At 27.8% G+C, this 17,041-nt stretch overlaps 1 protein-coding gene across 1 annotated transcript; it reads right to left on the minus strand.

Annotated features, from left to right (window-relative positions):
• Positions 1 to 9,514: 9,514 nt before the first annotated feature.
• Positions 9,515 to 14,345, minus strand: LOC113378750 (larval cuticle protein A3A-like; the record flags this gene model as incomplete). Its single annotated transcript, XM_026619330.1, is given in 4 exon segments — positions 9,515 to 9,839; positions 13,165 to 13,346; positions 13,420 to 13,551; positions 14,237 to 14,345. Coding segments are annotated over 4 exon segments (711 nt in total), but the record flags the coding sequence as incomplete, so codon positions are not given.
• Between the last annotated feature and the right edge of the window lie 2,696 nt (positions 14,346 to 17,041).

Consider the following 17,041-nt stretch of genomic DNA (forward strand, 5'->3'; position numbering starts at 1 on the left):
ATGCATTTTTACAACAATTATTTTGACAGTCGACGAAAACTACTTTCTTGGAGCGCACAAAGAAGCAATAGTGAGGGCGTCGGTGTAACAAGAAGTAAATAAATGAACTATAAATCTTTCAAGTTTCTTAAACAATTTGTTCAAACACATATACATTATTATATATCGTTAGAAAGCTAATAAAATTATCTACAAATCTGTATATAACAATTTGTAACTTTTGGAACAAAATTATTTTCAAAAAATTGTTTTAACCTCATAATTGAATACGTCATTTATGATAAACTAATAAGATTTTTGGTGATTGATTTTTTTTATATTTTGATAGTTTTTGTTAATAGTTTGTTCAAACATGTCTATAATATTATATATCACTAGAAAGCTAATAAAATTATCTACATATCTGTATACCACATTTAATAACTTTTCAAACATAATTGTATAGAAAAATATTGCTAAACTTTGAATTTGTTCTTTTCATGGGTATAGAGTCCCATTTTCCACTCTATGTATTTAGCTTTATTTCTTTCTCTTTCTAACTCTCACAATCTGTATCGCTCTATCTCTCTCTTTCGCTTTTATATGGAATTTTTTTTTGACATTTCTTTATATTTTTTCAAATTTCTTGAGTAATTTGTTCAAACATGTGTATTTTATTATACATCATGAGAAAGCTAATAAAATTATCTACAATTCTGTATATAACAATTTATAACTCTTAGAACAAAATTTTATTTAAAAAAATGTTTAAATTTGAATATCTAGTAAACTAAAGATATCTGCTGGTTACATTTTCTCATATTTTGATTAATTTTATAAAATTAGAAAATCTAGTCACAATCTAAACGCACTTTCGAATAAATTTGTTTGAGGTTGTCACTTAGACTGTGCCTAGTAGTCTGGGTAAATTTTCACATTTTTTTTTACTAAAAAAATAGTTTGCACTAATTTTGACAAAATTGAAAAAGTGCTCCAGTACAGTCACAGTCTAAACGCATTTGCAAATAATTCTGTGCGACATTTTCATTTATACTGTGCTTAGCTTGGCGACTTTTTTACATTTTTCGCTAATTTTCACAAAATTGCAAAAGTTCTGAAGTCACATGCTAAACGCACTTGGGTGAACATTTGTACCAGAGTGGCGCTTAGACTATGCTTCACTGTAATATTTTTATCTGCAATATTTGAAAAAATTCTACCAAAATATTTTTTTTAAAACGAACTCTACTGACGAGCAAATTAATTTTTAATAAGAATATTATATTAGAACTTTGCTAATAAAATTTTATTGATTAATATATTTTTAAAATTGATATTTAGTTTGCTAGTAGAGTCCTTTCTTTAATTATGATATTTTAATAATGTTGCTTTTTATGTTCAAGATCAAATTTTAAGTTTGCTCGTCAATAGAGTCTCTTTTCAAAAATTCTAGATCAAATTTTAAACTTGCTCGTCAGTAGAGTCTCTTTTTGTAATTTTTTAGATAAAATTTTAAGTTTGCTCGTCAGTAGAGTCCCTTTTTAAAAAAATCTAGATTAAATTTTAAGTTCGCTCGTCAGTAGAGTCCCTTTTTAAAAAAATCTAGATTAAATTTTAAGTTTGCTCGTCAGTAGAGTCCCTTTTTGCAATTTTTTAGATCATATTTTAAGTTTGCTCGTCAGTAGAGTCCCTTTTTAAAAAAATCTAGATTAAACTTCAAGTTTGCTCGTCAGTAAAGTCCCTTTTTTAAATTCTAGATTAAACTTCAAGTTTGCTCGTCAGTAGAGTCCTTTTTTCTAAATTCTAGATCAAATTTTAAGTTTGCTCGTCAGTAGAGTCCCTTTTTTTAAATTCTAGATCGAATTTTAAGTTTGCTCGTCAGTAGAGTCCCTTTTTTAAATCCTAGATTAAATTTCAAGTTAATAATTTTAATATTTATTTTGCATAATTTTAAGCAAAATCAAAAAAGTGCTCCGGTAAAGTCACAATCTAAACACATTTGCTAATAAATTTGTTAAAGGTTGGCGCTTAGAATGTGCTTACTTACTTTTTTTCACATTTTTAAGAAAAAAAAACATTTATTTGTTCTAAAAAGGACTCTAATGATGATCAAACTAAAATTCCTTACTGAACATACAGGGACTCTACTGATAATCAAACACAAATTCATAATTCCAAGTCAAAAGGATTCTACTGTCAATCAGACTAAAATGCATTATAAATTAGAAACTTTATATATATATATATATATATATATATATATTGATAATAATAAAGTTTGTTAAATAAAAATATGTCACCAGCTCTCCGTCTATTTTATAAGGTCAATGTTGTGTTGGAATGTCAGCGCGCGATTTGAATAGAAAAAAAAATAGGAATTCGAATTATTTGTTTAACAAATTATTCTAAAAACGTACAAGAATTTGGAGTTTACAACATTTGTCACGAACACACATATATATATACACACGTATATATCTAATACAGTATTTATGTAAAGGTAATAAATAATATAATATGATTTAGTTAGTTGGTTCTTAACAAGACTTAAAAATTTTGTGGTACATTTTTTTATATTTATTCAGAGAACTCTTTAAATATTAGTTTGGTAGAAAACTTGTCTTTGGGAACTTTTTAGACTGTTAAATTGTCTACATATTATCTTAATAATGTTTGTGCATAAAATTATAAATTGATATTGTAAACTGTAATTGAAATGTTGACTATGTAGTCAAGTGCAAGCAACGTTGTAGTACATTTTTTATATATTATACCAAGCACTCTTAAAATATTAGTTTATAAGAAAATTGTGTAAAACCATTGCATACAATATAAAATTGTCTACGAATTTTCCTAACAATGTATATACATAAAATTATTTATGAACTTTATAAATGAAACTAAAAATGTGGACAATGTAGCCAAGCCAAGGTACATCATGATAAATGTTCCTATATTTTTGTCCAGAACTCTTAAAATACTAGTCTAGCAGAAATTTGTCCAAAACCACTTTATAGCCAATACAATTTGCCATGAATTTCCCTAACAATGTATATACATACAGTTATTCAATAATTTTATAAATGATACAGAAAATGTGGACAATGTAGCCAAGCCAAGGTACATCATGATAAATGTTCCTATATTTTTGTCCATAACTCTAAAAATATTTATCTGGCAAAATTTTGTCCAAAACCACTTCATTGCCAATAAAATTTACCATGAATCTCTCAAACAATGTATATAGTTAAAGTCATTTATAGTCTTGCAAATTGTGGTTAAAATGTAGACAATGTATCCAAGCCTAAGGTACGTCGTGGTATACTTTTTTATTATAATGCACATAACTCTAAAAATATTTGTCTAGCAGAAATTTGTCCAAAATCACTGTATAGCCAATACAATTTGCCACAAATCCCCCAAACATTGTACATAGTTAAAGTCATCTAAAATCTCACAAATTGTAGTTAGAATGTAGCCAATGTATCCAAACCTAAGGTACATCGTGGAATACTTTGATATAATAATGCACATAACTCTTAAAATATTTGTCTAGCAGAAAATTGTCCAAAACCACTGTATAGCCAACAAAATTTGCCACGAATCTCCCTAATAATGTATATACATAAAATTATAAATTAATACTGTAAACTCAAATTGAAATGTAGACAATGTAGCCAAGTCTAAGGTACGTCCTGGTACACTTTTGTATATTTTTGCCCAAAACTTTAAAAATACTGGTCTGGCATAAAATAGGTTGTAATTAAATGTATTTTTAGTAATGAAATTTCATTTAACCTACATATAGTGTTAGACAAAAATGTAGATAATTTAATTATCTAAAAATTTGTCAAAGTTCGTTTTCAGATAACTTAGATAATTTAAGAGTTATCCAATAAAATGTAAAAAATGTACCGTACATTTCGAGGTATATTAATTAAGGTTGTAAAAAATGTATTTTTTAGTAATGAAATTTCATTTAACCTACATATAATGTTAGATGAAGCGAAACGTTGATAATTTATTAATATAAAAATTTGTGCTAGATCGTATTTAAATAATTTAGATAATTTAAAAGTTATCGAACTAAGTGTCAAAAATGTACCACAAATTCCGAAGTGAATATATTAGGTTGTCAAATATCTCCCTTCCGCCTTTTTGTATTATAAACCAAGAGCAAAAAAGCGGAAGGGAGATATTTGACAACCTAATATTTATATTACAACTATATATAGGTTGTAAATGAATCTATTTTTTAGTAACGAAATTTTATTTAACCTACATATAATATTAGACATATATGTAGATAATTTAATTATCTAAAAATTTGTCTAAGATCGTTTTTAGATAACTTAAATATTTTAAAAGTTATATTACCAAATTTTATAAAAAATGTACCTTCAGCGTCCCGTCTATAAATACATTCTTTATAGTATAAAGTATAAAGTTTATACAATAGTTATTAATAATTTTTATAAAATTAATTAATAAATATACAAATATATAATATTAGCAAAAAATGTAGATAATTTTATGATATATAAATTTACAAAAGACAGTTCTAAGATAAATTATATAATTTAGAAAATATGAATAAAAATGTAAAAAATGTACCACTTGTCTAATATAAAAATTATATAAAAAAATGATAGATTCTAGAACTCTGAAAGGTAAATTTGAGATATAAATATTTTTTATTTTATTATTATTAATATCAATATTTAATTAAATAATATTGTTAATATCAATAATTTTATATTATTATTAATATCAAGAAACTATTTTAGAAGAATATAACATATAATAGAAATGTAGATAATTTATTTATCTTTAAGCTGTTCTAAGATAGTTTTAAGATAACTAAGATATTTTTAAAGTTAAGTACTAAAATGTAAAAAAAATGTACCATACATTTCATTGCATTTAAGTTTTTAGTAATGAAATTTTATTTGACGTACTTTTCTTACATTTTAGGGAATAACTTTTAAATTATCTAATTTATCCTCAAACAATCTTCGAACAACTCAAAGATAATTAAATTATCTACGTTTTTGCGTAACATTATTAGTCTAATTAATTAATTTTTGATATTAAAATCAATTATTACTTTATAAAATGCAAAACCGCTCGCAGCACTGTTTGTATTAAATGATGAAGAAAATAAAAAAAAATCATGTTTTGTTAGATAACTTCTAAAATATTAGTTTGGTAGAAAACTTGTCTTTGGCCACTTTTTAGATAATTAAATTATCTACATATCGTCTTAATATTGTTTATGCATAAAATTGTTTATTAGTTTTAAAAATTGTTATCAAAACTTGGACAAAGTAGAGAAGCGTAAGGTACATCGTGGTACATTTTTTATATTTATACCAGGCTTTTTTCAAAATATTAGTTTTTAAGAAAATTGTGTAAAACCACTGCATACAAAATAAAATTGCTTACAAATTTTCCTAACAATGTATATGCATAAAATCAATTAATAACATTATAAATGATACTGAAAATGTGGACAATGTGTAGCTGAACGCAAGGTACATATATTTTTGTCCAAAATTCTAAAAATATTTGTCTAGCAGAATTTTGTCCAAAATCACTTTATAGCCAATAAAATTTGCCACGAATCCCTCTAACAATGTATATGCAAAAAAATATAAATTTATATTATAATCTGTAATTGAAATGTTGACAATGTAAGTAAGCGCAAGGTACGTCGTGGTACACTTTTGTATGTTTTTGCCCAAAACTTTAAAAATACTGGTCTGGCTTAAAATAGATTGCAATTAAATGTATTTTTTGTTAATGAAATTTTATTTGATCTAGATATTAAGTTAGACAAGAATGTAGATAATTTAATTATCTAAAAATTTGTCTAAGATCGTTTTCAGATAGCTTAGATAACTTAGGAGTTATGTAACAAAATGTAAAAAAAAAGTGTCGCACATTTCTAGATATATTAATGAATAGGTTGCAATCAAATGCATTTTTGAGTAATGAAATTTTGTTTTATCAACGTATAATGTTAGATAAAAATATAGATAACTTATTTATCTAAAAAATTGTCTCAAACAGTTTTCAGATAACTTGAATATTTTGAGAGTTATCTAACAAAATTTTGAAAAAAAATTGCGCACATTTCTAGGTATGTATATTAATTAATTGCTTGTAAATAAATGCATTTTTTAGTAATAAAATTTCATTTAACCTACATATAATGTTAGACAAGAATGTAGATAATTTAATTATCTAAAAATTTGTCTAAGATCGTTTTCAAATAACTGAGATAATTTAAAAGTTATCTAACAAAATTTAAAAAAAATTACCGCACATTTCTAGATATATTAATGAATAGGTTGTAATCAAATGCATTTTTTAGTAATGAATTTTTATTTAACCTAGATATAATGTTCGCGAAAAACGTAGACGATTAAATTATCTAAAAGTTTGTCTGAGATCGTTTTTAGATAACTTAGATAATTTAAGAATTATCTAACAAAATGTAAAAAATGTACCGTACATTTCGAGGTATGTATAATAATTAATAGGTTGTAAATAAATGTATTTTTTAGTAATGAAATTTTATTTGACCTACATATAATATTAGACAAAAATGTAGATAATTTAATTATCTAAAAATTTGTCTCAAATCTTTTTAGGTAACTTAAATATTTTAAGAGTTATATAACCAAATTTTTTAAAAAAAATGTACCTTTAGCGTCCCGTCTATGAATACACTATGTATACAATAGTTATCTATAATAATTTTTATAAAATTAATTAATAAATTTACAGGTATATAATATTAGCAAAAAATGTAGATAATTTTATGATTTATAAATTTACTAAAGACAGTTCTAAGATAAATCAAATAATTTAGAAAATATGAATAAAAATGTAAAAAAAATTACTATTTGTTTAATATAAGAATTGAAATTCTAGAATTTTGGAAGGTAAATTTAAGTTATTAATAATTTTTATAATATTAAAAAACTATTTTAGAAGCATATAACATATAAGAAAAATGTAGATAATTTAATTATCTTTCATCTGTTCTAAGATAGTTTTAAGATACTTAAGATATTTTTAAAGTTATGTACTGAAATGTAAAAAAAAATGCATCATACATTTCATTACTTGAAGGTAAACTTAAGTTTTTAGTATATTTGACGTACTTTTTTAACATTTTAGGACATAACTTTTAAATTATCTAATTTATCCTCAAACAATCTTCGAACAATTCAAAGATAACTAAATTATCTACGTTTTTGTCTAACATTATTTGTCTAAATATTTGATTTTTGTTATTAAAATCAATTATTTATTTATAAAATGCAAAATTGCTCGCAGCACTGTTTGTATTAAGTGATGAAGAAAATAATATTTTTTTCATATTTTGTTAGATAACTCTTAAAATATTAGTTTAGGAGAAAATTGTCCTGAACCACTTTATAGATAAATAAGTTATCTACAAATCTTACTAACAATAGATATGAGTAAATTTTATTATTAATTTTATAAATGGTACTGAAAATGTAGACAATGTAGGTAAACGCAAGGAGCTCCCTGGTACATTTTTGAATATTTTTGTCCAAAGCTCTAAAAATATTTGTCTAGCAGAATTTTGTCCAAAATCACTTTGTAGCCAATTCAATTTCCTACAAATCTTCCTAACAATGTATATGTATAAAATTTTAAATAGCCTTGCAAAAAATCATAAAATTGTTTAATTTCTTTATAAATGATACTAAAAATGTGGATAATATAGGTAAGTACAAGGTACGTCCTGGTACACTTTTGTATATTTTTTTGTCCAAAACTCTAAAAATATTTGACTAGCAGAATTTTGTCCAAAACTACTGTATAGCCAATAAAATTTTCCACGAATTCTGCAAAAAATGTATATACATAAAGTTATTCAATAATTTTATAAATGATACTAAAAATGTGGATAATGTAGCCAAGCCAAGGTACATCATGATAAATGTTCCTATATTTTTGTCCAAAACTCCTAAAATACTTGTCTAACAGAATTTTGTCTAAATCCACTGTATTGGCAACAAAATTTGCCACGAATCTCCCAAGCAAAGTATATAGTTAAAGTCATTTATAATCTTGCAAATTGTGGTTAAAATGTAGACAATGTATCCAAGCCTAAGGTACGTCGTGGTATACTTTTGTATAATAATGCACATAACTCTTAAAATATTCGTCTAACAGAAAATTGTCCAAAACCACTTTATAGCCAACAAAATTTGCCACGAATTTCCCAAACAATGTAAATGTCCAAAACTATTTACAATCTCACAAGCTGTAATTAAAATGTAGACAATGTAGTCAAGCCTAAGGTACGTCGTCGTACATTTTGATATATTTTTGTCCAAAACACTAAAAATATTTGTCTGGCAAAATTTTGTCCAAAACTACTTTGAAGCCAATACAATTCACCAAAATTCTCCCAAACAATGTATATGTATAAAATTATTTACTCATATTGTAAATCCTGATTAAAACTTGGACAATACAAATAAACTCAAAGTACGTGTTGGAATACGTTTCCATATTTTTGTCAGAAACTCTTAAAATATTGTTCTGGCAAAAATTTGTCCAAAACCACATTATAGCCAACACAGTTTGCCACGAATTTCCCAAACAATGTAAATGTCCAAAACTATTTACAATCGCACAAGTTGTACTTAAAATGTAGACAATGTAATCAAGCCTAAGGTACGTCGTGGTTCCTGTTTGTATATTTTTGTCCAAAACTCTTAAAATATTGTTCTGGCAAAATTTTGTCCAAAACCACTTTATAGCCAACACAGTTTGCCACAAATCCCTCAAACAAAGTATACAGTTGAAGTCATTCATTATCCTGCAAATTGTGGTTAAAATGTAGACAATGTATCCAAGCCTAAGGTACGTCGTGGTATACTTTTGTATAATAATGAATATAACTCTAAAAATACTGGTCTAGCAGAAATTTGTCCAAAATCACTGTATAGCCAATACAATTTGCCACAAATCTCCCAAACAATGTATATGTATAAAATTATTTACTCATATTGAAAATCCTGATGAAAACTTAGACAATACAAATAAGCGCAAGGTACGTGATGGTACGCTTTTACATACTTTTGTCCAAAACTCCGAAACTATTTGCCCAACAAAGTCCTGTCCAAAACCACTGTATAGCCAATACAATCTGCCACAAATCTCCCAAATAATGCATATACATAAAATTATGAATTAATACTGTAAAATGTAATTGAAATGCTGACAATGTAAGTAAACGCAAGGAGCGCCCTGGCACTTTTTTGTATATTTTTGTCCAAAACTCTCAAAATATTGCTCTGGCAAAATTCTGTCCAAAACCACTTCATTACCAACAAAATTCCCCACATATCCCCCATACAACACAAACCTCTCCCATCAACCAAAAATCCACCACACAATGTTTCCATACAAAATTTATTTACCTATCAAATACATTACAAAAGAATCATTACATCAATCAGTCGTCAGTTGTCCAATAGCCTTAGTCCTTCAACTAATCTTCTATATCCTCCTCCTACTCCTCAGCGAATGTAGCTCGAATAGGCGATAGCTGGAGCAGCGAATTTAGCGTAAGCGGGCGCTGGAGCAGCGTAGCCGTAAGCTGCGTAATGGTAAGGGGACGCTGAATAAGCGATTGGAGCTGCTGGAAGGGGAGTAGCTGCAGCAAATTTAGCGATTGGAGCGATTGCTGGAGCAGGGGCGGCGTAAGCGATTGGAGCAGGGGCGGCGTAAGCGATTGCAGGGGCCGCTGGAGCAGCGAATTTAGCGATTGGAGCTGCGTAAGCCAGAGGCGCTGCGAGTTTTGCTACCTGGAAAAAAATCGGTAATTGAAATTTAAATTAGTTTTTAGGGTATACCGAGTTGGTGTAGAGCATTGGGGTATAAGACAAAGTTGTAGATAATTTAATTTTAAACAAATTTGTTGTATATATCATTTATATCGAACAAATGGTTTAGAAGTTACAAGTGATTTAATAAATAAATGCACCATAAAAGGCTGAACTATAAATAGTACAGCGGGTTCAATGTGAGTTAAGAAGTTTTACTTCAAATAGGCATTTCGGGTATCAAATGAAAGGTCTTGACGAGCTCTATATAAATATGTTAGTAACATACTAAACAAACCTAAAAGGTTCTGTACCCAATATTTATTTCAGTTTTAATGTTTATTTTACTATTTTAAAGTATACCGAGTTGCAGTAGAGTTTTAATGTATTTGGCAATAATATAGATAATTTAATTTAGAACAAATTTGTCGAATATTTCATTTATTTTGGTGTAATGGTTCAGAAGTTACATGAGTTTTAATAAATAAATGCAAACTGACGAGTGGTCGTACTATAAATAGTACAGCGGGTCAAATGCGAGTTAAGAAGTTTTACTTCAAATACAGGCATGTGGGGTATCAAATGAAAGGTCTCGACGAGCACTATACAAATACCGTAGTTACATACTCAACAAACCCACAGGGTTCCGTACGCAAAATTTATTTGAGTTTTGATGTCTATTTTTGCTATTTTAAAGTATACCAAGTTGCTGTAGAGTTAAAGACAAATTTGTTGATAATTTAATTCTGAACAAATTTGTCATACACATTATTCATATCAAACGAATTGTTTAGAAGTTACAAGCGATTTAGTAAATAAATGCACACGCAAGTAATAGTACTATATATAGTACAGCGGGTCCAATGTGAGTTAAGAAGTTTTACTTCAAATATGCATGTTGGGTATCAAATGAAAGGTCTCGACGAGCACTATACAAATATCTTAATAACATACTCAACAAACCCAAAGGGTTCCGTACACAACATTTATTCAAGTTCTGATGGCTATTTTTGCTATTTTAAAGTATACCGAGTAGCTGTATAGTTTTACTGTATTAGAACAAATTATAGATAATTCAATTTAAAACAAATTTGTCGAATATTTTATTTATTTTGGTGCATTGGTTCAGAAGTTACATGAGTTTTAATAAATAAATGCAAACTGACGAGTGGTCGTACTATAAATAGTACACCGGGTCAAATGTGAGCAAAAAAGTTTTACTTCAAATATAGGCATGTTGGGTATCAAATGAAAGGTCTCGACAAGCACTATATAAATATCTTAGTAACATACTCAACAAACCTAAGGGATTCCATATACAACATTTATGTAAATTCTGATGTCTATTTTTGCTATTTTAAAGTATACCGAGTTGCTGTAGGGTATTAATGTATTAGAACAAATTATAGATAATTCAATTTTAAACAACTTTGCCAAATATTCCATGCATTTTAGATTAACGGTTCAGAAGTTACAAGAGTTTTAATAAAAAGTAAACCATTGAGTTGCCGTAGTCGTGTACAAACTTAAGTTTAGGTCAAATGTGAGTTAAAAAGTTTTACTTCAAATATAGGCATGTTGGGTATCAAATGAAAGGTCTCGACGAGCACTATCTAACAATCATATTTGTATAACCATATAGAACTCTACTGACGAGCAAATTGTTTTAGGATATTAAAAATTATTATGTTATAATAATGTACTAATGCTGTGACTATGTACAGCAAAAGGGACTCTACTGACGAGCAAATTTTTTTCTATTATTATTTTGTTATATTGTGAAGATAATGTACAGCAAAAAGGACTCTACTGACGAGCAAATAGATATTTAATAAAATGCTTGATTGCAAAAAAAAATAAATGGCTTAAATTAAAAAATTACATTACAAATTACTTACAAAAATGAAAAAAAAACACTAATGACGAGCAAATTAATTACAAGAATGAAAAAGAACTCTACTGACAAGCAAATTAATTAAAAAAAGGGACTCTACTGACAAGCAACACAAAAATACTCTTAGAAATAATATTAGTTCTAATTTTATAATAAAAGGGACTCTACTGACAAACAAACTAAATAAAAAATGAAAAAAACTTTACTGACAAGCAAATTAATTACAAAAATGCAAAAGAACTTTACTGGCGAGTAGACTAAATTTAAAGAGTAAAAAGAACTCTACTGACAAGCACCAAAAAGATCATCTTAGAAATGACATTAATAAAAAAATTCTAATAAAAAGGACTCTAGTGACATGCAAACTAAATTAAGAAAGCAAAGAACTCTACTATCTGATTTTAACAAAGGAAAAGGAACTCTACTGACGGTCAAACAGAATTTCTTAAAAAAAGGACTCAACTGACAAACAACACATAATTACTCTTAGAAATGAAATTACTAAAAAAATTCTCGTAAAAGAAACTTTACTGACAAGCAAACTAAATCAAAAAATGCAAAAGAACTCTACTGACGAGCAAACTGAATTTGATAAGAAAAAAGAATTCTACTGACAAGCAAATTGAATTTAAAAAGGAAAAAGAACTCTACTGACAAGCAATACAAAATTACTCTTAAAAATGAAGTTAGTAAAAATTTTCCAATAAAAGGGACTCTACTGACAAGCAAACTAAATTAAAATATGTAAAAAAACTCTACTGACAAGCAAATTAATTACAAAAATGAAAAAGAACTCTACAGACGAGCAAACTAAATTTAAAAAGAAAAAAGGACTCTACTGACAAGCAACACATAATTATACATGAAAATAAAATTAGTAAAAAAAATTCTTATAAAAGGGACTCTACTGACGACCAAAATAATTAAACTTCGCAAATGTATTTTAGAAAGAGCATTAAAAGCATTTCAAAGCAAATCTTCGATAAAAAAGGGACTCTACGTGCGGTGGGTATTCATATGTCGTGTGGGGTATCAAATGAAAGGTCTCGACGAGCACTATACAAATACCTTAGTAACATACTAAACAAATCTCAAGGGTTCCGTACACAACATTTTTATAAATTCTGATGTCCATTTTTGCTAGTTTAAAGTATACCAAGTTGCTGTAGTGTTTTACTGTCTTAGAACAAATTATAGATAATTCAATTTAAAACAATTTTGCCGTATATTCCACTCAATTTGGACTGACGGTTCAAAAGTTACAAGAGATTTAATAAAAGGTAGACCAATGGGTTGCCAAACTCCGTGTCAAATATGAGTTAAGAAGTTTTACTTCAATTATAGGCATGTTGGGCATCAAATGAAAGGTCTCGACGAGCACTATACAAATATATCAACTATTTTATTATTTACCGGTGCAGCAGCGATGATCGGTGCAGGCGCTGCGAACTTGGCGATGGCAGGGGCGGCGTATGCGACAGGGGCTGGAGCAGCGATGGCCACAGGAGCCGCTTTGGCAATTAATCCTTCTTTGCGAACGACGGCGTTGAAGCCGTTGATGGCATCGGCGGTGTAGTCAACAATTCTTCTAGTTCCTAATAAAAAATAATTATATATATATATATATATATATATATATATATATATATATGAATATATTTAAATTACCATCAGCCTCCAAAAGGGAGTACTGTCCTCGTACAACGTCGCCATCTCTGGTCTCATGTTGCGATTTGGAGTCACCAGTTGAGGCATCCTGGACATCATATGCAAAACTGTACTGAGGATGGTGGTCGTAGTCTAAAAAGTCGTAAATAAACTAGGTATAAGTAAAATTTAGCCTTAAGGAAAGTTGCTTGTGCGTAAATAATCGACTTAATTAATAAAGAATGAAATTTAGTTGTTTTTTTGTAATTTTTTCCATTTATTTCTACAATCTAACTATAATTCTATAATTCAAAAAATCTTTAAAAAAAACTCCCTTAACAAACTTTAGAAAGATTTATCAAAATCCGAATAATCGTTCAGGAGCATTATTCTTTCACACACCGTTACAGAAGAATTTTATATATAAGATAAAATTGTGTAAAAACATTTTTTTCTAAAATCTCTAGTGTGAGAACAGCTTTAAACGCTAAAGCCCTCAACACATGTATCCGGTTTCATATAAAACTATTTTGGAGCGCTATATATAAAATCTCAAGTGTGACAGCGGCTTTACGCTAAAGATTGTTTCACACTGTGCAATTTTATATTTTATAAAATAATAAAAACAAATAATAATTTTAATAAAATTATAAATTGACTATTTTTTTATCGTTATTTGATTTATTATAATTTAATTAGGTGTAAGTGGTGTTTTGCCTCAAGGGAAGTAGCATAAATTTGTAATTAATAAACTTAGTCATTATTATTTTATGTTTAGTTATTAAAATGAGTTTTTTGAGTGGTTATTTTGGAAATAAAGTTGTTTTTAATATTTTACCTTCCGTCGCCAAGACTTTGGTGGCAATAGCAGGGGCTGCCAAGAGAGGCGCTGCAGGGGCTAGAATTCCGGCACGGGCGACTGCGCACAAGGCTAATAGACATACAATCTGCAGAATAAAATTAAAAAAACGTAATTTTTTAACAAATTTTCTTTAAATTCTACTCTCTTTCTATCTCTTCCTTTTTAAAATGCAAATGATAAAATTTTCTTGATTTCTTTTCTTTTCTTTCTATCTTTATTCCTTACTTGCTGCATCTTTCACACTCTTATTTTCAAAAATTAAAAATAAAAGTTCATAAAAATGAAAATACTTCTTTCTTTCACATCGAACGAATTTTCTTTAGTTTTTTCTTTATTCAAATTTTGTATTTATCTGCATTATATATGCGTTTATTTATCTCTCTTTTTTTTCTTTATAATTCTTCTATTCTATCTAGCTTATTATCTATCTCTCTCTATTTAAGTAACTTATTTTTCAAAATATTTCTATTTTGTATTTATTTTTGTATAAGAAGTTAGAAAAGGACTCTACTGACGACGAGAATTAATATCGACCTGCTGAGACAAAAAAGGGATTCTACTGACGAGCAAACTCAACTAAGCCAGGAAAACAAAAAAAGACTCTACTGATGAGCAAACTAAATGATAGCTTTCTTGAAAGAAAACAGTAAAATAATATTTTAGAAAAAAGGAACTCTTCTGTCGAGCAATTTAAAATATGCATGATAAAAAGAAAGGACTAGACAGAAGAACAAAAAAAGAGACTTTACTGACGAGCAAATAAAATATAAATTTAAAAAAAATGGAAAAAGACTCCACTGAGGACGACGAGTAAACTAAATTTGCACAGAGAAACAAAAAGAGGACTCTACCGATAAGCAAAATAATAAATTTAAACAGAAGAACAAAAAAGGACTATACTAAGGAGCAAAATAAATATAAATTTTGAACATAATAAAGGACTCTACTGACGAGCGAAATGAAATCTCAATATGAAAATTTTAAATAGGACTCTACTGACAAACCAAATAAATATCAAAGAAGATAATAAAGGGACTCTACTGAAGCAAATTTAATACCAATTCAGAAGAAATAAAGTAGGACTCTACTGACGAACAAAAAAGGGACTCTTCTGTCGAGCAAAATAATTAATTTAGATAAAAGATCATAAAAGGGACTCTACCGACAAGCAAAATAATTAATTTAGCCAGAAGAACAAAAATAGGACTCTACTGTCAAACAAATTAAATATAAACTTCAAGAAAATTAAAAAGGACTCTACTGATGAGCAACCTGAGTTCAGACAGAAGAATAAAAGGGACTCTACTGACGAGCAAAATAATTAATTCAGACAAACCAACTTCAAAAAGAACTCTACTGACGGGCAAATTGAATTTAGATAAAGGAGCAAAATAGGACTCTACTGACGAGCAAATTAAATATAAACTTGAAAGAAATAAAAAAAGACTATTCTGACAAGCTAACTCAATTTTAATATTAGAACGAACAAGGATTCTACTGACATGCAAATTAAATATCAACTTAGAACATAAAAAAACTCTACTGACGAGCAAATTTAAAATTGACCTAAAAGACAAGAAAAGACTCTACTGACGAGCAAAATGAATTTAGACAGAGGAACAAAAAGGGACCCTACTAACGAGCAAAATAATTAATTTAGATAAAAGATCAAAAAATAGACTCTACTGACGAGCAAACTAAATCTGAAACAAAAGAATAAAAATAACGATCAAAATAATTAATTTAGACAGAAGAACAAAAAAGGACACTACTGACGAGCAAAATAAAATATTAACTTATAACAAATAAAATAGGACACTACTCAACTTTAGCAAACTAAATTTAGATAGAAAAAAATACTGTACTCACGATCAAAATGAATTTAGATAAAAGAACTATACTGACGAGCAAATTAAATAGAAGAGGAGGAAAGGACTCTACTGTCGAGCAAAATGAAATATCAATTCAAAACAAATAAATGATGACACTACTGACGTGCAAATTAAATATAAACTTCAAAACATAAAACGGGACTTTACTGACGAGCAAACTGAATTTAGACAGATGATCAAGAAAGGGGACTCTACTGACGAGCGAAATAATTAATTTGGACAAAGGGGCAAAAAAGTGACTAATGAGCAACTGAAATTTAGACAAAAAAATAAAAAAGGAACTCTGGTGACGAACAAATTAAATATGAACTTAGAAAAACAAAAAAGGACTCTACTGACAAGCAAACTGATTTTAGACAGAAAAAACAAAAAAGAGACTCTATTAACGAGCAAAATAAATATCAACTTAAAAAAACAAAAAGGACTCTACTAACGAGCAAAATAATTAATTTAGACAAAAAAATAAAAATAGGACTCTACTGACGAGCAAACTTAATTTCTATGTCAAAAATAAAAAAGGACTGACAAGCAAATTAAATATCTACTTGAAATAATAAAAAAGAACTCTACTGACAAGCAATATAAAATTAACCTAAAAGAAAAACAAAATTCTACTGACAACCAATTTAAATATAAAATTAAAAGAAGAAAGAGGGACTCTACTGACGAGTAAAATGCATTTAGACAAAAGAACAAATAAAAGAACTCTATTGACAAAATTCTAGAAAAAATTCCAAAAACAAAAATAGAACTCCACTGACGAGCAAACTGATTTTAGACAGAAGAACAAAAAAAGAACTCTACTGACGAGCAAAATAATTAATTTAAACAAAAGAACAAAAAAGGGACTCTACTGACAAGCAAATTAAATATAAATTTAGAACAAAAA

The sequence above is a fragment of the Ctenocephalides felis genome, unplaced genomic scaffold (assembly GCF_003426905.1).
Source record: "Ctenocephalides felis isolate EL2017-DRISC unplaced genomic scaffold, ASM342690v1 CF-g0.4_SCAFFOLD_01886, whole genome shotgun sequence".
Classification (NCBI taxonomy): domain Eukaryota; kingdom Metazoa; phylum Arthropoda; class Insecta; order Siphonaptera; family Pulicidae; genus Ctenocephalides; species Ctenocephalides felis.